Below are 21,179 nucleotides of genomic sequence, written 5' to 3'. Positions count from 1 at the left end.
ATTAAAGTAATAACCAAAACAATTTTGGTAAAGTGGTCTCGTAAAAGTTAGCCAGAAGCTAACAATCAGGCTAAACTATTGCCAATATATTGTCAATTTCAGTATTAATAATAATAATAATCAGCTATGGCGCATGCGCGCACAGTCACTTCCGGGAAAGAGAGACGCGACTGGTGACGCGAACGATTAGCGTGTTAGCATTTGTTATCAGGGCGTTGTAAAGTCCTGCTGAAGGTCCAAAGTTCCAGGATGAAAGTTTTTTGGAGGTCAGTTCACAACTCAGAGGAAAGTGGACAGTAAAATGTTTCGCCACTGACAGAGGAAAACAAAGCTAAAGCACTTCCGGTTACAGTGACGCTAGCTAGCTAGCTAGCTAGCGTCTGTAGCTAGCTAGCTAACTAGACAATAAACTAAACAAAAATGAGTCCAGTTAGGGTCTGGATTTCTTTCCAATCAGAAACACCTGAAGTTGTCAAAAGTGGGCGGAGCTCCATGACTTTAGTTTCCATGATCACGACAGGGTAGCATTAGTATACAGCCTGTCGGGAAACATTAGAAGAAGTAGTTAAAACATGAGCACGAGACTTCATCTTTAGTCCAAATCTAAAGTCACATGATTGCAGTAGTCAGATGCTGAATGTAATCAGATTACAGTAATTAGATTGGTATAAAAGTGGATAAGTAATTAGAGAGCTGATGTTGGTGTAAATCAGGCGTGTTCATTGTCTGGTGAGCGGACCAAATGCAGCTTGGATTCAAATTTCTCCTGTCATAAAAACAATCATGTGGCCCCCACCACTTTCTAAAAACTACGTGTACAAGTGTCTGATTGTAGGGGTGTAACTAATAATCGATGAATCGACTTCTTTTCTTATAATCTAACCAGATTTATCTGTCTGAGAGAAAATCGAATCATCCCATACCATTGAAAAAAACTTAAAAAATTACATTAATCAATAAAAAAAAATCGATTTTAGAAAATACTATTTAGATTGAGTGGTTTATTTTACAATAAGGTAAAAAGAACCAAAGTCCATCACAGCAAGCAGCACACATGTAATGTAGCAGAAACTGATCAACCATCATCACAGTCGAATGTGTGGAAACATTTTGAATTAGCAAAGACGTGACGAATGAACTCTAACTGAAAGTGAAACAAAATATCCAATAGGATAGTTGTTAAACTACATGGGGTTGGTTAAGTTCTGGTTTACAAACCGTTGTAAAACTGTGATAACGCTGTCGTGAAACTCTTCTGTGACACTTTTAGCTCATTTCTCAAATATCAGCAGTAAACCAAATGAACAGATTTGTTTCTCTAATTAAAACCCCAATATGTTGCACTTGTAGCTTTTTGTGTTTCCTGTTCACATCATTTGCACGTAGAAGTTTACCATGAGCATATATTAGTGAATAATATAACATTTCCTGATTTAATGTTGATATTGACTTTATTTTATTTCTTGTCTTTACATTTAGAAGTTCACAGTAATTTTAATGAAAATGTATTAAGATGTATTAATTATCTTTTATGTGAAGAAATGAAAAGTATTCCCAAAATGTTTTTCATAAAATATTTGGTCAGCATTTATTGTCATTATAACAGCTGAAAGACTGGAGGGCGATTGGTTGACCCTCACACATTTACACCTCACAGAATCTGGCCCTTCTTGCAAAAACGTGGAGTAAAGGAAAAAAATGACAGGGTCAGGGTTTTTTCTCCAGACGAGTGTAAACGTGTCAAGTTTCTTTTCCTGTTTTACTTTTCCAAATATGATCAATAATCAAACAATCAATAAATGGCAAAATGTGATTCTGATGAAGAAGATCAGATGATGACGTTCACACCACGAAGATCAGCTTCTCTTCTTACCCAGTTCAGACCGTCTGCTTCAGCTCTGCTCTCAAGACGAGTCAGAACCTGCTGGCGGGTCTTTCTTCATGACTGACTAGACTTTATCAGCTGCTGGTTGGTGTTAGCAGTCCTGTTCAGATGTTTCTTCATGAAGCTGTAGGTCCAGACCTGTCCAGAGAACCTGCAGAGGATCCAAACGGGTCTGTGCGATGAGCGTTGATGTTCAGCTCCTCCTCGGTCCTCTCACTTCCTCTGCAGCTCTAAACCGCGTCCATGCTGATGGTGTCACAAACAAACTACTTCCTGTTTGTCACAACAAGAAGTGAGGATGAGGAGTTCGAGGAAGATGAACAGTGAGCTTCTGTCTGTTTCTCTGCAGAGTTCCTGTCCTGCTGCTGCTTGCCGCTGCTCTGAGCTCAGGTAAGGTCTCCTGTCAGAAGGTGAGGGGCGGGGCTTAGATCATTTGACTGAGAGAGAAAACAGGAACAGCTGGTTCCACCTGCCAAACGTCTCGGTCTTCATATTCAATTGTTCTCGCAGCACTTTAACGGCTCAGTGCTCACCTGTCAGCAGGTGATCCTATTTGATCTCACCTGCTGACAGGTGAGCAGCTTCAGAGTCTCTGAAGGCCTCTGATTGGTGGACAGGTGTGTTTGAACCCTCCTCTCGTCCCTCAGTGATCTACCAGGTTTCAGCGGTGGACGGTTCTGTTGGAGGAAGCGTCCTGCTGCCCTGCATCTTCACAGACTCTCCGTCGACCAAGGTTTTCTGGAGGGATAAAGATGATAATGTTGTTTTAAACATTGAGAACGGTTCTCCAGTCTACTCATCCCAGAACATGAGGTACAGAAAACGAGTGACTAGTATCAAGGAAGAGATCGGGAAGGGAAACTTCTCCATCCTGATGAAGAACCTGCAGGTCAACGATTCAGACACCTACGTCTGTACCATCCTTCCTGGAGTTAATGAGAGGAGAGTCCAGCTGACTGTTACAGGTGAGTTTAAGTTCATGTTCCTCCACAATCTGGAGAGACCTGAAGATGAGAAGAACTTTGAATGTTCATCGACACATTCTTCCAGAACTTCCCTGAACTGTCTTTGTGTTTCAGAGAAAGTGAGTCCCACGTCGGCGGGTAAGACTGCAGGTTCTTCAAGAGGAGCAGCCGGACCTTCCATCCACCAGGTGGTTCTGCTGGCTGCTGTCGGTGTGCTGCTCAGCTGTTAGAAGCTTCAGGTTCTCCTCTGTGCTCACAGGAGAAGGTTCAGAAGCAAATATTTAGAGTTCCTGGCTTTAAAACAAGCTTTGAAGCACCTTGATACTCTGCTGAGAAGACCATCCTCCATAACCATGCAGCTGCACTTACCCTCTGTCCTTCTGGAGATCACTAGAGGGTCATTCATGGAAGACTGAAGACGTTACTGTTTGAACTGATCCGTTTGTTTTTACATTTATGAATGAAGGAATCTTGAAGGAAAACTTGTTATTTTGTTTACAGAAACAGGAGCAGCTTCTTATGGACTTTGATTTTGTTGTTTCTGGATTCACTGCTGGTTTCTCTGGTCTTTGCTGACCATCATGTCACATTAATGAACACCGTGCTGCCTTAAGAATCGACTCTGCTTTTATGACAATCCACACTTTCTGATTTTAAACTTCTGTTTAAACCTGCTGGCGTTTGTTTGGACTTCATTTCTCACAGTGTCTGCTGTCCAGAGTAATCTGAGTATCTGCATGTTTCTGCTGCTCTTTCACCATGAAGGTGTTCTCCTCCAAACTCACCTCTGAACCCTGAAGATGAGGCTCTGCTTCACGATTCACACCAGGAGATCCTCAGGTCCACTCTGAGGAGAGCGATTTCTGATGCTGCTGTGTTGCAGCGGGTCACACCCTTTGTGTTTGAAGTGTCTGTGGAGAAGGTTTGTTCAAAAGAACAGTTTATAGAGAAAAAGCAGTAAAGTGTGAAGATCCAGAACTGGGATGGAGAGCAGTTTCTTGATTAAAGTGTGACTGTGGTCATCACTCCTGAAGACAGACTGATGTTCTTTAAGAACATTACACTGCAGAGAACATCATGTAGACAACCTGCAGGTTTCATTAACTTCTCTTGTGAACAGTAAAGTCACAGGTAGAAGAATAGAAAATAAACTTTATTTATCTTGGAGGGAGTTCAAAAGAACCCAGCTACTTATATTCACAAGGACATTAAAAAAAAGAACAATAAAATAAACAAAAGAAAAAACTCACAAAAAGAACCAACTAAAAGATAATGAATCCATCAAATATTTCAAATTGAACGAGGTTCTTGTTGATGTTCAGTCTGTACTGTCATTCAGCACAAAAGACTTCCTCCGTCTGTCTGCTGCTGAGCATGCTCCTCCCCCAGGTGAAAGCCTCATGCAGGAGGTGTGAGGGAGCCGTCACCATGGTCCTGAACTTGAACAGTCCTGTGCTCTGCCATGTCCTCCACGGGTCCAGCTGCAGTCCCACCACAGATCTCGGCTCATTAGTTTGTTCAGCCTGGAGATGTTCTTGGCATAGAGGAGAGCACTCACAAGCACCGACTGATCAAACGTGCAGCAGTTTGAAGCAGATGTTAAATGAACACAGACAATGGAAGGAAGGACAGCCTGGACTGGTTCTTCTAGAGGTCGGTATTGGTGGTCCAGTCCAGCTCGTTATCTAACACGCCCCCCAGGTACTCGTAAGACTGTCTCCCTCAGTGTGTATGTGAGGTGTTTCTCCTGAAGTCCAGGACCATTTCTCTGGTTTTCTGCAGCTGCTTCTCCCTGCTCCAGTCAACAAAGTCCCCCAGCAGCTGCCTGAACTCCCCCTCCTCTCCCCCTTTAACCCACGCCACAATAGCTGTGTCAGAACTGTATTATTTTACTGTATGAAAAGCCCATCTGGGGACAAATGCTGCAAATTAGCTCCTGCTACAAGCATCATGATATGGGCTTGGGACTGCGGCTTTGCTGTATGTCTATGTTTTTATATTTGTCCCTATTAAATAAATTCAATCATTGGACAACTTCTGCTTGTGGCAGGTGGAGGTGTGATGGAGGGAGTCGGACATAGACAGCACAAACAGCAGGAGACAGTACAGTTCACTGCAGCAGAGAGGACTGGATGTGGATCATCTATGTGTCTTCAGCTGCTGCAGCAGCATCCTCTCAAAGGTCTTCATCAATGTGAGCTCAGTGCTACAGGGCAGCAGTCCTTGTTCTTGTGCTTCTTCACCGTAGGGAGAGGGAATATGCAGGATTATTTCCAAAGAGGTGGACCATGTACCCAGTGCAGGCTCAGATTGAAGAGATGTTGGAGAGGACCTCCAAGCTCATCGGCACATGTTTTAGCCAGCCTTGGACACACCTCATCTGGACCTCCTGCTTTGCTGATGCAAAGCCTCATCAGATCCCTTCTCACCTGATGCTCTGAGATCCTGAAGGGGAGAACACAGATTTAGCAGATGAAGGAGAGGTATTGAGATCAAGGGATGAGGAAGGAGTGGTCTGAGATACTTGACCATCATCAGCTGGTGGAATGGTGGGGGCAGGCAGAACAGTCTGGAGTTTCACCACGATGATGATGATGATGAGGGGTTGTAGGAAAAGTCCTTCACTGAAGTTCACATCCTCATGCTGGATCAGAGAGGAGTCTGTGTAGGAATGGTCTTTTACACCAGAGAAACCCCCACCCCCACCCCTGATGCTCAGAAAGAGGTTAAGTTTTGATGGAGTTCACTCTGTCCAGACCTTCATTTTAGTGTTAGAATGTGTGGACTTTTATTTTGGTAAGAAATTAGACGTTATGGACCTTTTATTTTGGAGAGAAGTTAAAGTGTTAGAAATTAAAGTGCCTAGAAATTCTGTCCATAAAGACTATGAACAGAACCAGTGATAGAGGACAGCTCTACTGGAGTCCAACATGCCAGGTGTATTGATGGACACCTTTGTGTTCGAACATGGTGTTTGTTATGGACAAACTGTGACGTGCACAGAAGTCCAACAACAAAACGCCGCTCGGGTTCAGGTCAGGGAGGCTATTCCTACCAATCACCCCCCTCCAGGTCCCACTGTCATTGCCCACGTGGGCATTGAAGTCCCCCAGGAGGAGGACGACAGAGTCTCCTGTTAGGGCACTTTCCAGTTTCCCTCCAAGAGACACCAAGAAGACCGGATACTCTGAACTGCTGTTTGCCATGTAAGCCGACAGTCAGAGACCTGTCCCACACCTGAAGGCAGAGGGACACGACATTATCCCTCAACCTCTCAGACAAGCTCAGGCTCCTTCCCTCCCAGAGAGGTGACGTTCCATGTCCCTAAAGCCAAGTTCTATGACCAGCTGCTGAGGCACTCACCAAAACGACATTGCACCGGGCCCTTCTGAGCTCTCTTACACGTGTTGGCCCACAGGAGGTAAAATGGTGATAGAGGAGAAAAAAGAAGCAGATGGAGATGTTTGGACACTTTGAGAGGAGGAATAGTGATGTTTTGATTTGAAATGGTTTATTTTAAGGTAATACATGTGCAAGACAATCAACAGAGGTTTACATCCATACAAAATGTGTCAGGCATCAAATGATCGTTTGCTTGAAAGGGAGTGGGATGTTGGCAAAAGGATGCTGATGTTGAAGCCACCAGGAGAGAGGAGGTCATGGATGGAGAAAAGAAGGACATGCAGAGGAGGTTAGATGGAGTTGGAGGGTTCACTCTGGCGCCCCCTAAAGGCAGCAGCTGAAAGAAGAAGAAAAAAACAATTAGTGGTGTTTGTGTGAGGAACCTTAACAGGAAGAGCATTGAAACAGGACAGGTTAGCATTAGAGCTAAGGTTACAAAAGCAGCTAACGTTAGCATTAGCAGATGGATGAAACAAAGTCCGAATGAGGAGAACCTCTGCTGCAGCAGACCTCCTACCTTCAGTCTGCAGCATCAGGTGAACGCTGCCGCTCCATCCAGGCGTCGGCTGACCTTCTGCTTCTTCACAGAGGAAATGAGGAATCCTGCTAAGGAGCAGAGGAGTCAGAACAGCAGGTCCTCCTTTCTCCACTAACAGCAGCACTCACCTGCTACCAGAGACAGGAGCAGGACCCCCACCAGCACGCTGTGGTAGATGACGGCCGCCTGACCTCTGACCTCCTGAACGTCATGGACAGACGTGTTGGTGTGTGGAAGGATGCGAACATCTGAAGAAGAGGGAGTGGGGGGTCATACTCCGATATATGTGATTTATCTGCAGACCACATGCACTTACTTCTGCAAAGACTCTTATTGTGAAAAGCTGCAGAGGAAAGGAAGTTGTTCACAGTTCAACAGTCATTTCTTCCTTCAGTTCTTCAGACTTTAGTTTGTTCTGTTTTAATCTGGTCAGAGTCAAAAGGTTTGAATGTTTTAAAGTCAAATGTGGAGAATCTGCTGCTTTCAGAGTTTTTATGGTTCTGAAACGTTATTATGGAGAAAGGAAACCTCATTTGGCCACAAAAGAACATTGGTTTGGTGTGTTTGCAAAGTCAAAGCCTCTGAAGAAACCTCAGCAACCTCTGAAAGTTGAAACAATGACATTTCTATTGAACATTGAGAAAAATGATTCAATTAAGACGTTCATTTTTCAGCATTGACATATTTAGTTTTAACATTTTACTGTTTCCTCTTCTAGGAGAGTGAGAGAGTGAAGACGTTGAGTTTGGGTGATCCAGGTTCTTCTAACTTTACGCTCCAACATTTCATCACCACTGAAATCAAGATCAGATCTCATCAGGATCAGATCTCCAGCAGGAAGACGTTCTTACCTGAGTCTAGAAGGAAAGAATCCACAAAGATGTAGTAGTGATTTTTCATCTCAGCACAGAAGTAAGACCTGCAGTCGTCTGCAGTGAAGTTCTTGATCACCAGACGGTTTTTCAGTAATAAATATTTGGATTCATAGTCCGGAGTGAAGTACAGACTCACGTCTGGATAATAAACCCGTCCGATTCCTGCACTGATCTGACTGTAGAGCTGTACAAACCAGAAGATGTCCTTTGTCGTGATGGAGCAGTTTAAGGAGACGTCTTTACCCAACTCTGCTCTGACCTTCATCACATTCTGTCCTTCAACGCTGACCATCATCACCATCATCATCATCATCACCATCGCCATCATCATCATCATCAGCTCCATGATCCCGTTGAGCTCTGCTGTCAGACCGTCAGATGAAGCTTGATCTTCCTGTTCCTCTGACTCATGAGCTGCTCAGTCTGCTGTCAAACCACAAACCCAACCAGAGGAGGGAAATGAAACTCTGAACGTCGAGCAGTTTTTCTAACATCAGGGGATTCTTCTCACTGATGGATTCCTGTGAGGAAGAGGTTTCATTGTTCCATGATCCGGTTCAGCAGCAGACTGACTTTAGAGTCTGCTGTTGTTGCTTTTGCACACAGTTTATTTTAAGAGAGGGCAGAAGAACTGGCGTCGGTTTGGGGGCGGAGCTGTGTTGTTGGTGGTCTCAGACTGATGTAGTTGATGCAGCCCGTTTCCCACGGAGGAGCAGGTCAGAGAGCTGACGGCGTCAAAGCCGATCTTCAACCTGTAGAGACTAAAAGCTAAAAGAGGAACGCAGCAGCTGGAGGCCTCATCTTCAGGATCAGGTGTTCGTGCTTTGCTGGATCAGCTGATCCTCTGACAAGAAGAGGATTCATGCCAGCTTTTCCAAACACTTTGGTCTCCAAGTTCTTCTCTGGTGGAGTTCTGGATTTGCTGAAGTGCTAATTATTTGGGAGAACTGTGGAAGACCAGATCTGCTGAGCAGCAGGAAGAATTTGCTCCTGCTGCTCTGCCTGATGGAGGCTCAGCCAAAAGCTTCTTTGATGGCCTTCTTCTTAGGTTTCAAGATCCCACAGCAAAGAGCAGGTCTTGAACCTTCACCTCAGTCTGAAACCAGAACCTTCTAGCTCAGATTTGGATGAATGTGAAGACACCACTGAGCTGGACTGCAGCTGAGAATGAAGGAAGCAGATGTTCTCCATGATTCTGTAGATAGAACATAAACTTCATCATTTTCTGAGGTTTGGTGCTGCCCCCTGCTGGCTGATGACGTCACAGTTAAGATAGGAAACCATATATTTCTGCTGTTTCTCAGTAAATAGTTTCATTGATGAATTTGTTCCATAAAGAAACTATCAGTGTTTAAACCTCAATCTAAACTCCACCGTTTTAACATCTGCATCTTCATCAGAAAAAGATTCACGGCTCTTTAAGCTGGTACTCTCAGAACTCTCAGAGGAAACCATTCTTCTATAGGTTTTCAATGTTCTCCTTCAGAAGAGGAACTAAGAAAAGCATTGCAGCACCTGGACATTCTGGACTGAAAAATACTCCAATCTGAGGAACAGGAGGTCTGAAGAACATATTCACAGAATAGATATGTACATTTCTGTTGGAACATTTGACACATAGTGGTTTGAAGACAGAGTGTAGGTTTAGTCTGAGGCCATGGTTCTTGACCGGAGAAAGGTAGTTTGTCCTCTCTCGGTGGGTGGAGTGCTCCTGCCTCAGGTGGAGGAGTTTAAATATCTTGGGGTCTTGTTCACGAGTGAGGGAAGATCGGAGCGTGAGATCGACAGGCGGATTGGAGCTGCGTCCGCTATTATGCGGTCGCTGTACCGGTCCGTTGTGGTGAAAAGAGAGCTGAGCCAGAAAGCAAAGCTCTCGATTTACCAGTCGATCTTCGTTCCAGTACTCACCTATGGTCATGAGCTCTGGGTCGTGACTGAAAGAACGAGATCCAGACTACAAGCGGTTGAAATGAGTTTTCTCCAGAGGGTGGCTGGACACTCCCTTAGAGATAGGGTGAGAAGCTCGGTCACCTGGAGGGAGCTCGGAGTAGAGCCGCTTCTCCTCCGCATCGAGAGGAGCCAGTTGAGGTGGTTCGGGCATCTGATCCGGATGCCTCCTGGACGCCTCCCTGGTGAGGTGTTCTGGGCATATCCCACTGGGCGGAGGCCCCGGGGAAGACCCAGGACACGCTGGAGAGACTATGTTTCTCGGCTTGCCTGGGAACGCCTCGGGGTCCCCCCAGAGGAGCTGGAGGAAGTGGCCGGGGGGAGGGAAGTCTGGGCATCTTTGCTTAGACTGCTGCCCCCGCGACCCGTTCCAGATGAAGCAGAAGAAGATGGATGGATGGATGTAGGTTTAACATATTTTATTTTGACCTTGTGTGTGAGATTTCTCTCCAGCTGCATCTACATCACTGTTTCTACCTGCTTTGAGAAAGACAAAGATGTTATTTCAGTGACGTCATCACATATAGACACTATGGTTACTCCTTCTGTTCTTGTGCCCAAACATTGACTGTATATGAGAACTGGACTGGGTGACCCCTCACTCTCGAGTTCCAAACAATACCAGCTGGCTCCAAGAAGCCAACAAAGAATAGACTTCAATAGAGAGATAAAGCCATTACTCAGTCATTCTGTTTGTCAGAGTAACCATTCTTGCTCTGTGACCTGTTTTTAACATCTTGATAATCCTATTTTTTTCTCATGGAATGTTTCCTCTCTTATCTTAGGTTATTCAAGTTATAAACTGACCAATCAGATGCCTCAATAAAAGCACGTGCTGCCTGCTGGCCTGGTTTCAGGGAAGGGGTGTGGCTTACCCACAAGCTCCTCCTGAAAGTAGTTGCCTTATAAATGTGGGCTGAAAAACAACTCAGATCAATCACTGTTTACTAAACGTATCGCTGAAAATTGTGACTCATTCTCTTTATTTAGTTGGAACTGGAGGAAAGGCATTTTCTATGGTCACACTGACTCTGTCCATTTCTCTCTTATACTGTCAATGGCTCCGATAGAACGTCCTGTTTTTTTATTTGTTTAAAGTAAAGTTTATTAACAAAAGTTCATATCCATACATAGATACAATAAATGAGAAATAAAATTATGATTAAGCCTATTTGATTGATCTGATCACAACATAATGAAAAGTATCACCAGTTTTTGTACATTTTTCTAATTAATCCCAAGTTTTAATGGCTTTCCAATTCTTTTCATTTTTCAGTATTCACATTTCACACTGTCTGATAAAAGCCTGAAGAGAACATCTTTCTCTTCTACTAGGTTGTTTTCAGTCAACTTGCTGCCAAACTGCCTAAAAATGTATCTATTATGTATTTACATATTTTTTAATTAGAGCTACATTTATTTTTAGAATTTGCTTTAGTCCAAAATTTGTTGATTTGTTAGGAATAAATGTCTTTGGCTTTTTGAATTCTAGGAGAGAGTTATCAAATTTCCACATAGATGCTTTTGGAAGCAGATGAGAGGAGAGATTGACAGAAATCCCAACAGCTTTATGATCAGTTAAGGGGACATAATATTTGTAGAAATGTAATTGTTATTTAGAACTTAGCCAATAATCAATTCTGGAAAGCAGTTTTTGTGTGACCACGGATAAAGATAAGTTTCCTCCAAATATCCACCAGATCAAATGTGTCCATTGCGCTCGAGTGTTAGCAGCTGCAGAAGTTCGTGGCGGTCATCCATCTCTGTTGCTGTGTTCAAATCCCCTCCTGTGAGACAGAAGGTCCGGAGAGACAACCAAGATGGTGTGAGTGTGACAAGCTCAGGTTGGAGCTCCGCTGACAAACGGCCTTTCTTTGATGATAGCAGTGAGTTGAAGCACATCAAAAGTGCCCCAGAAAGCAAATTAATGAACAGGTTCAAGATACGTGACTCTTTATTTGGGAAAAATATATATTTTGCTATCCTTTTCTATGGTAAGATCGTACCTTTAGGTACGTACCCGATCCCCTCTGGGACAACAGTGGAAGACAGCGGCGATATTTACAGCATGATGCACAGCAGGACCTCTCTGGAACCAGCGTTATCTGAGAGTAAACTCCTGACAACTGTCAATAAAGAAATCAAAAACCAACATCCAAACCCCCGGAGCTCCCTGCTATAGCTGGGATGCAAAACTGCCAGAGGAAAGTCTCGCCAGGTTGGAGCTCATGGAGTCCGCTGTTAAATAGAACTGCTGTTCCCTCAAAAGCCTGGTTAGTGCCATGGACTCTGGACAAACATCTGAACCATGTGACAGGAAAGGTGCATGTTATTGATTGTAAAGTTGTTGCTTTGGAGAGAGAAAATGCTCTGCTCTGTGAAAAAGTGGAAGAGATGGGTGCTTATGAAGGAAGGTAGAATGTCAGGGTGGCTGGAATGGAGGATTGTACCTGTGATAATGTGAAGCAGCTGATAATCAACCTCTTTACTGAAGTCTCCCCAAACGTCACAGACAAGTTTAACTGACCGGGACCACGGTCGGATAGAAACCAGTCTTTTCAACACATCATCGTGCAGTTCATCTCTCAGTCACAGCGAGACCACATCTGGAGGGATGCCATACTTCAGCTGTGCTGAAACGGAGGAAAATCCGGATTCTGGAGGATCTGACTCAGAGCAACAAGCAAGCGAGGAAGAAGCTGTGGTCACTGGAGCAGGACAGAAGGATGGACAAAGAGCAGGACTCCCAGGAGCCTTCACTATCATCCATTTAAAAATATTTAAACACTTGATATTGGTAAGTATGCCTGAGAGTCAGTGACACTGTTATCTGCTGTTCTGGACATTATTTTGAATTACAACTAAAGAACCCGCTTCATATGAAGAAATGTCATAACTTAACGTTAAATATATTTCAACACCTCTATATACAACACTTTCAGCAGAGCTTTACATTTACTTTAACACAAACTTTTTCAGGAAAGTTTTGTCATTTTGAAGGATACATTTTCTGTTCTTTTCTTGTTGTTATTTTTGTTGTCATTGTTTTTCTTCTCTGTTAATGTTAGTCAGACCACTCTGCTTGTTAATATACATGGACATAAACTCTAATGAAAATACATCTTTTCTTGAGTCTCTAGAACCAAAAATATCAGATTGGCTTTAAAAATCCCCTAAAGCTGGAATTATCATGGGAGGGGATTTTAACACGACAATAGATAACAGTAGAGACAGATGACCACCTCGAGGTTCTGCAGCTTCAAACCCTCGACTACAGGTTTTCATGGAGACATTTGACCCAATGGACATTTGGAGGAAGCTAAACCCTGATGCTAATGTGTAAACATGGTCAAACAAAGACCGCTCTAGGAGGTCCTGAAATGGTTATTGGCTAATTCCTAAATGTTAATTAACAACAACTTCTCTACAAATATTATCATTTGCATGTACATGAGCGTGCATGTATTTGTGATACGGGCATGTGTGTGAATGTGGTGTATTTGTGCTTGTATTTTTGGTACATGTGTGCGTGTCTGCGGCTCTTTCTCTCTGGACCTCTACCATCCTCAGGTTTATTGTCATTTAGGTTTCCATAGTAACGTGCCAGCATACACTATGGTACAGTGTGAAGATCAATTTACAGCATGCAGTTCTGAGCATGTGGTTGCTATGGTAACAGTGACAGGAAGCCGCATGAAGCTAGAGTGATTGACTTCTTCTTTTAACGGTCCAGCTCCTCTACTGTCTGTCCATTCTGCTCCTCTTTCTCTGTCGTTTTGTGTTCTCTCTCCTCGTCCATCTTTCCCTCAAGCCTTCCCCCCACTTTCCTTGGGTCCCCCCCCTGCCTCCTCAAGTCTTGGAACACCTCCGCGAAGAAGTGCGGCTCTGCGTTGATGCGCAGCATATCTGCGCTCAGACGCTTGATAAGCTCCAGGACTCTCTCCCAGAAGACGTCCCGGCTGGACTCCACCAGAAACGGCTTCAGCGGGTACGAGATCTCATTGCCCAGGTACGAGTAGGCCAGGTACAGACAGGTCAGGAAGGTGGCGTGGAGCTCTTGCTCTGATGAAGTGTCCTCATCCACCTCGTCCCTGCAGAGCAGGTAGACAAACACCAGGCTGGTGGGGGTGATGAAGCACTGGTTCTGGAGGGGGTCGGATGAGAACTCAGTCAGAGGAAAGTACAACAAGACACACGATTATACACAAAACCAGAGTTTAGATCAAGATGACAAAAATCTGTTGTTCTGCAGAATATTTAAGGTTCATGGTCAGTGTCAGCGCCTAAGTGTCTCGGTTCTGGTTCTGGAGCTGGGTCAGATCACCATGAGCCCTTTGCTAGTTTTGCCCCAGCGGTTGTTGAGGCAAAACATGAAATCCATCAGTATATGAGGTATAGAAACATCAGAAGAAAAAGTTAGAAGTTTTTATCTCAGCAGCTGGCTGGAGTCTGAAGGAGGAGCAGCACAGAAACCCTCCTCTGACAGGACTGTCACCAGACACCGCCTGACCAGAACCGCTTCTACCTGAACAGGAGGACCACCTACCTGCCAGCCCTGAACCAGCAGCGCTCGATCCACCTTTCTAAACCACAAGACGATCTGATTGGACGACAGCTCTTTTAACTTGACACAGCGATGCCGCAGGAAATTGGACAGACAGCTGAGAAGCTCACCTGTGGACGCCTGAGGAGACCAGGAGTAAGGAGAAACCCGGATCATTTCCTTCAGTTTTATTTTAGTTTAAAGCTTTCGTTTTTGCTTTTGTCCCGTTTCATGAAAGTCTCTCCTCTTTGCGTTTAAGCATTTACAGATCAAAGTTCTCAAAGTCATGTTTGCATCTTCTGGAGAACATCTTCCAAATGACAGAACATTCACATGACCGATTTTCTGTGTTTATTGTGAAATAAAATAATCTAAATGTTCAAATTTGGTTGACAGTTTTGACTAAAAACGTTCTCTTAAAGCTGCTTCCTGACACAGGTACTGCTCACCTGCATTACCACGCGCTTCGGGACAGGAAGCGGGACACTTCCGTTTTTCTGTCCCGGCTTCTCTGCTCCATGGAGGTCGTCATCTGATGCGTGCCCTCGTTGCTCGCCGTGCGCGTGCACAGGATTCACCTTCTTTGCCCCCCTCCTCCTGGTCCTCGCTACCATCAGCTGTTTCTTCAAGCTGAGCGCGTGCAGCAGAACAGGATGCGTCTTCTTCCCCCCCCCTTTGTCCACGTCCTCGTGCGCGTCTGTGCGGGCGCGGGCCGGTTTCTGTGAACTCGGAGAAAACGCGGCTCCCATGGCGGGAGGGGGTGGGGGGTGTGGGGTGGGGTGGCAGAAGAGGGTCTGCCTCTATGTTCGCACACAACACGCGCGCGCGTCACAACGCAAAGAGGTGGAAAATGACGCGTGTTCCAGATGACAGCCTGAGCGCGTGCATTCCCGGCTCCCTATGTATAACCTTGGTCACGCGCGCGCGTTTTGCTTACCTACACACGAGCATGTGAACCAGAAACCAGCAGCCGGAGAGCGCGAGGCTGACACAGCTGCGACATGCACGGAGGGCGGGGCCGCTGTCCTTGGTGCTGAAGCTGCAGGGATAAAATTACCCACAATGCATCCCGGCAGAGAGAACGTACACCTCCAGTCTACCGGTGCGCGTGTCTGTACATATGCGCCACGGAAATATGCGCGCGGCGTCACTTTCCAAACTAAACTCTGAAGTTCTGATGTGAAGTGAATATAATGAAAATGATCATTACAGACCCGGAAGTATAAAGGAGGATCGATCACGGTCAGATCGCTTTAAACTCTATTCAAACTGCAGCTTTCAAAGAAAGAAGGTTTTACAGTCATTCTTGAAGTCTGCAGAATGTAAGGTTTGATCGTTGATCACCTTACCTCTACCAGTTGTTAAATAACTCAACACCTCACCTGTAGCAGTTGTTAGGTCATCCCCCCGTCCCAATGGATCACCTTTATGTCTGATCATGTCAACACTTCCTTCTACCCCTCAGCAGAGGGAGCTGCTGCACACGTCTCAAAGGTCCTGTCTCCGCTTTGTTTCGCTCAGTAGCACGCGCTAAAGTGGTGGTGGGGGGGGGGCAGAGGGGTGATCAGTTTCATCAACTTTAGGCCAATCCTTGATGAGCTGATCCCGTCTGACACTAATCCCTGCCCTTTCCCTGTCAGTCATGCACCCCCTCCTCCTTTCACTGCGTGTGTGCGTGGAGGGGGCGGAGCCTGTGACAGCAGAAGGTTTATTGTCTAAACAGGGAGGATCGAGCGAGCTCCATAAAGACTGCAGCTGTGGGAGACAAAGAGAGGGAGGAGTGGGGGAGGACGGGGGGAGGATTAACCGGCTGATGTGAGACGCGCGCGCTCACACAACACACACACACACAGATATCACACACACCGACAAAACACGACTTCAGCCAGATCAGGCGCAGCGGCGAGGGGAGACACAAAGACGGACGCTGAGGAAGACTGGGGAAGACGGGGCCTTCATCGTCTGGGTGAGACCGGAGCCTCGCGGCTCAGAACGGATCCGCTGGCCTGCAGAGCCCAGCCCCACGTCCTGCTGATGGCTGACCACATGTTCTTGCTGCTGTGAGCGTGTGCGGCGCTGCGGTGGGTGTGTTCGCTTCATTTGGGTGATGGGGAACGCAGAGAGCATGGAGAGCCAGCTGGCTGTAATCCGGTCCAGAGCGGCGCCGGTTCGGCTCCCGATGCCGGACCCAGCAGAGCTGGAGGAGAGATTCTCCATCGCACTGGTGAGTACACATCACAGGAGCCCCGTCAGTATGAGGATGCAGGTCTTTGAGTCCTTCTGTAGAGACGGCCATTCAGGTCTGAAGGGGACCTGGTTTAATGAGGACTCGAGACAAATCCTAGAAGCTTCTGGGGTGGGTGGGGATCATCCAGTTCTGGGATGGGTCTGGATCATCTGCTTCATGGGCTTCTCTAAATTGATCCCCTTTTCTGGTTTCCTGATGTTGAGACCAGTTCTGAACCGGACACATTGGACTGGGTCACTTCTGTTTCCTCCTGGAAGCCTTTTATGAACAGAGCCATCTTCTGATTGGTTGACTGGAGTGAATTTCGGACCAACGGACCCGACCCGATGTGTTCCTGTTTATGATTTTGTCCATGGTAACTGGGTTGATTAGAGTTTCAGAGTGTTTCAGGAAAGTCCACCTGCATCTCCAGACAGGATCTGGACTGAGGGATCCTCCAGACAAACTGCTGGTGGATTGTATGTTTAGTCCAGATCCAGAATGAAGATGTTAATCTTGTGTTGCAGAACTCAATGAACCTGCCGCCTGATAAGGTGCGTCTGCTGCGCTCGTATGACAATGAGAAGAAGTGGGAGCTGATTTGTGATCAGGTAAGTTTTTTTGAAAGACGCTTGTCTTCTATGAACTCCTTTTGCCTGAAAGAAACTCATGACAACGTTACTTTGACAAACACACTTTTGAAAATGCCATTGATGACAGCAGATGATGACAGTTCTCTTCAGTCTTCTTGTGTTTCCATTCACTATTCAATTGTGTTAATTGGATTTGTAATAATAAATTTGTCAAATTGAAGCGCGCCAATTTAACAAAAACAAGCATTTATATAAAAAAGTTTTTCACTTGAAGGAGGTGCTTTTTGAGGCGTATCAAAATTCACATGTTTTACAAAACTGTAATGGAAACACTATTTTCAAATTAAACGAGTCTCATGACCACACAGCCGGATGCCACACTTGGCTGTGCAGTGCAGCCCACCACAGTGTCGCACAGGTCGCAAAAGTTGAGCGTGTCATTCAGAATTGTTAGATCTGCAGCTCCTCTGTTAAATCACCAACCACCATTTCTAAAATCTTTCCTCCGTAGACGCTCCCATGTAGCTCGCCGCTCCACGGTCTGCATAAGACGTCAACGTCTCCTTTGATAGATGATGAGCGGTAGTGCTGTGGTAGACATTTGGCTGAAATTGTTCACATCCATCTTTTCATGGTGTGAGTTGGTTTGTGTTTAATTCCATGATTAGGATTTAATGGAAACAGTTTAGTTGTGAAATGATGTTTGTTTTCCATATTTCTAGTATTTTGATATTTTGATGAAGCTCATAAATGTAACATTGATGCAGCTACTGTAAACCACTAATAGAACGGCTTAAAGCTCAGTGGGTTTCTGTACTCCAGGATAGAAGGGAAGGGTTAGCATCTTGTGATGTGATGGACTGAACGTCAACAGTTTGCTAACATTTCTGATCAGAGGGCAATGCTACATACACTCCCAAATATAATACCCTCTTCTTCAGAAAGTAACTTATTTTCCACCCGAGGAAAGCAACTCACCCACTTACTGAAGATCTGACTTCAGACGGAGAGTATAATTCATCAGACACTGAGACTCCTGTAGTCCAAAACACAACAAATCTGAGAAGATTTTATTGTTGAATGTATGTTCTAAAGATTTTCTTTTTATTCCAAAACACCAAAGCACAAATACAGTTTTCCTATAAATGTTGACATAATTAATCTGTTTCAGAAGACACATGCTGTAAGGTTGGATCAGGGTTCTCTGGAGGACAGTTTAAGGACATCCAGCAGTGACAATTATGAGCGTTAAACAGGGAGGTCCTCCAGGTTGTTTAATACGTACAGTTCAGCCAGTATTTAAGCCAGTACCCCTCTGTTCACTGAGGTTCTCAGAGGAAAATGAGTTCCTGACAAACTCTCAGCATTCCCATTTCCACAATCTGTCCAATATTCGCCTGCATGTGTTTGTAGGAGAGGTTTCAAGTGAAGAACCCTCCACACACCTACATCCAGAAACTACGAGGCTTCCTCGACCCGGCCGTCACCCGCAAGGTATGTTTAAAAAATGGAGTTTGCCCGTTGGATCTCAGTCACGCAGAGAAATGCATGATTTGCATGATTTACTGAATCCACCTTCCAGGTGAATTCAGTAAATTCCAAACTCATCTGTTTGTCGATGATCCGCTTTTCTTCCCACAGAAGTTCAGACGACGAGTGCAGGAGTCCACCCAGACGCTTCGAGAGCTGGAGATCTCCCTTCGCACCAATCACATTGGGTAGCTGTTTTTGTGAGCATTGCTCTGGTCCATCTGTCTGACCCTCTAACCCATGTGGTCCCCTTCTGCGCTAATTCAGATGGGTCAGAGAGTTTCTCAATGAGGAGAACCGAGGCCTGGATGTTCTGGTGGAGTATTTATCGTTTGCTCAATATGCTGTCACGTGAGTCAACTTGAACTTCTTCCTGTGGACGCTGGACAAAGTCTTAAGCAGGATGTCACGCATAGGTTTGACGGGGAACAGATAGAGGGCGGCGGTGAAGTGGCGTCCATCGACTCTCCTTGGAGTCGTTCTATTGAGGATCTCCATGGCGAGTGCAGTCTTCCCTCGCCATCCTCATCCATATCTCGTGCAGCACGACATTCGATCAGGTAGGATGTGGTTACGGTTCAACCCTCATGCTTTCTTATAGGGTCAAGCTGACCCCACCTTTATTCTGATGTGTGACCCCTCCCATGACAAAGGTGGACAGGATTTCATGTCTGCCACAGACACCAATGAAGATAAAAAAATCCTTGAAAAAAAAGTTTAGCACAGTGTCTTGTGGGGTCCAGATGGCCCACTCTTGATGTAAACATGCCTAGGGTAACACAAGGGTTAAAGAAGACAGAGGATAAACGTCTTGTTTTAAAACCAGACTTTGTGCTTGCAGCTCTACGTTGGTGACCCGCTCCAACACCCTGCCAAGCCGTCGAACTCTAAAGAACTCTCGACTTGTGTGCAAAAAGGATGACGTCCATGTCTGCATCATGTGCCTGAGAGCCATCATGAATTACCAGGTATCTGATGCTGCAGTCTGGATATGTTCAGCTGCTTTTGTTCACTCTGATGCCCAGCGCTCCTCTTCCTCAGTACGGGTTCAACATGGTGATGGCTCATCCCCACGCCGTCAACGAAATTGCTCTCAGCCTCAACAACAGGAACCCCAGGTATGACTGCAAAAAACGCCACGGATGCAAAGAACGCAGCAGAGTCCACGCTGGCCAATGTCTGATTCTGTCTTCTGTTCTGCAGAACCAAAGCTTTGGTTCTGGAGCTGCTGGCAGCAGTATGTCTGGTCAGGGGAGGACATGAGATCATCCTGTCAGCCTTTGATAACTTTAAAACAGTAAACAACACTCAAAACACAAACATCACAACACAATGAAGAGGTACTTGAACGGTGAATCACATGATTTTCCACAGGTTTGTTCAGAGTCGATGCGGTTTGAGAAGCTGATGGAAGATTTCAAGAATGAAGACGACAACATTGACTTCTTGGTATTTCCTCTGATGAAACGAAGCGGCCCTTTACATGACACGTTTTAACTGACAGGTTTGATCTTATAAACGTGTTTCCAGGTTGCTTGCATGCAGTTCATCAACATTGTGGTTCACTCAGTGGAAGACATGAACTTCAGAGTCCATCTACAATATGACTTCACCAAACTTAACCTGGATGAACACCTGGAGGTACCTGAGCAGTCATGACCAGCACCCAGCCAATCACAAGAGGGTAGAATTGAATTACAGTGACAAGTGTCCCACCTGTAATGTTCCCCTGTGCCCCCCAGAGACTAAAGCACACCGAGAGTGACAGGCTGAAGGTTCAGATTCAGGCATACCTGGACAACGTGTTTGACGTAGGGACACTGCTGGAGGATGCTGAAACCAAAACCGCCGCTCTGGAGAGAGTTGAGGAGCTGGAGGAGAGCCTGGCTGGGGTGAGACAGGACTGACGTCATGTCCCTTATCTGTATTTTGCTCAGCTCGTCTCCTGGACAGTAGAAACATAACTCATCAACACAGGAGCAGCAGTTCTAGTAAAACCCTTGTCACTGTGATCCCACGCACAGATGTCAGAGCGCCTGCTGGACGTGGAGAACGAAGCCATGCTGAAGATTGTTGAACTGGAAAAACAATTGATGCAGACCAACAAGGAGCTGGACCAACTCCGGGTCAGTGGTGTTGTCATGGAAACCGTTACTAAAGGGAGTGGGATGAAAGAGTTAATTTGTTGGTCTGCACTTCCTTACATAAATCTATGCGTCCGCTGTGCAGGAGGTGTACGCAAATGCAAACTCCCAGGTGCACACTCTGAGGCGAATAGTGCGGGAGAAAGACCAGACAATCCGACGGCACAGCCGCCTGGAACGGCAGGCGCAGGAGGCCCAGCAGGCTGGAGGACCAGGGGCTCCTCAACCCCCGAGAGGAGAAGGAGATGGAGGAGTGTCCGACTCTGCCTCCCCCTCCCCTCCCCCCTGTTCCAACCTCTCCCCCAGGTAAGGTCAAACAAAGCAGGTGAAAGGCTAGGTTAGCCTTGCGGCACAAAACCCACGACGTCTTCTTTGTTCCTCCAGTCCAGAAACTGTAGCTTATCACAGCGTGGGACCAGGGCTGGGTGGAGTTCCAGGCATGCTGACTCCGCCTCCTCCACCTCCCCCTCCCCCTCCAATGCCAGTCACAGGTTATTTTTTGCTTTCAGTACTAACCCAGAGCAGCTCTG

The 21,179-nt window shown here is 45.8% G+C and overlaps 3 protein-coding genes across 4 annotated transcripts in view; 2 read left to right on the top strand and 1 right to left on the bottom strand.

Annotated features, from left to right (window-relative positions):
• Nucleotides 1-125: 125 nt before the first annotated feature.
• LOC112142228 (CD276 antigen homolog) lies at nucleotides 126-3,879 on the top strand. Its single transcript, XM_024265498.2, has 4 exons — nucleotides 126-266; nucleotides 2,235-2,275; nucleotides 2,533-2,850; nucleotides 2,965-3,879. The coding sequence occupies exons 1-4, from the start codon at nucleotides 250-252 to the stop codon at nucleotides 3,078-3,080; spliced, it is 492 nt and encodes a 163-aa protein (XP_024121266.1). The 5' UTR covers nucleotides 126-249; the 3' UTR covers nucleotides 3,081-3,879.
• A 9,281-nt stretch (nucleotides 3,880-13,160) lies between these two features.
• LOC112142205 (cyclin-dependent kinase 5 activator 2) lies at nucleotides 13,161-15,686 on the bottom strand. Of its 2 annotated transcripts, XM_024265450.2 has the most exons (3): nucleotides 14,605-15,678; nucleotides 14,159-14,296; nucleotides 13,161-13,756 (listed from the first exon to the last, which is right to left on the bottom strand). In XM_024265450.2, the coding sequence occupies exons 1-3, from the start codon at nucleotides 14,902-14,904 to the stop codon at nucleotides 13,334-13,336; spliced, it is 861 nt and encodes a 286-aa protein (XP_024121218.1). In that variant the 5' UTR covers nucleotides 14,905-15,678; the 3' UTR covers nucleotides 13,161-13,333. The 2 variants fall into 2 exon arrangements, with proteins under 2 accessions (XP_024121218.1, XP_024121219.1); XM_024265451.2 differs by lacking the exon at nucleotides 14,159-14,296 and having other exon boundaries at nucleotides 14,605-15,686.
• A 61-nt stretch (nucleotides 15,687-15,747) lies between these two features.
• The window catches only part of LOC112142202 (formin-like protein 2), a gene marked incomplete in the record, with an annotated part of 11,390 nt that continues 5,958 nt past the window's right edge, over nucleotides 15,748-21,179 (top strand). The window contains 14 exon segments of the mRNA XM_024265447.2: nucleotides 15,748-16,379; nucleotides 16,910-16,993; nucleotides 18,389-18,469; nucleotides 18,617-18,693; nucleotides 18,773-18,856; nucleotides 18,922-19,065; nucleotides 19,347-19,473; nucleotides 19,547-19,623; nucleotides 19,709-19,802; nucleotides 19,880-19,954; nucleotides 20,036-20,146; nucleotides 20,248-20,397; nucleotides 20,530-20,631; nucleotides 20,735-20,955. Of these exon segments, the coding sequence (XP_024121215.1) occupies nucleotides 16,263-16,379; nucleotides 16,910-16,993; nucleotides 18,389-18,469; nucleotides 18,617-18,693; nucleotides 18,773-18,856; nucleotides 18,922-19,065; nucleotides 19,347-19,473; nucleotides 19,547-19,623; nucleotides 19,709-19,802; nucleotides 19,880-19,954; nucleotides 20,036-20,146; nucleotides 20,248-20,397; nucleotides 20,530-20,631; nucleotides 20,735-20,955 (1,544 nt within the window).

The sequence above is a fragment of the Oryzias melastigma genome, unplaced genomic scaffold, assembly GCF_002922805.2.
Source record: "Oryzias melastigma strain HK-1 unplaced genomic scaffold, ASM292280v2 sc00262, whole genome shotgun sequence".
Lineage (NCBI taxonomy): Eukaryota > Metazoa > Chordata > Actinopteri > Beloniformes > Adrianichthyidae > Oryzias > Oryzias melastigma.
This window is presented reverse-complemented; position numbering and strand designations above follow the sequence as displayed.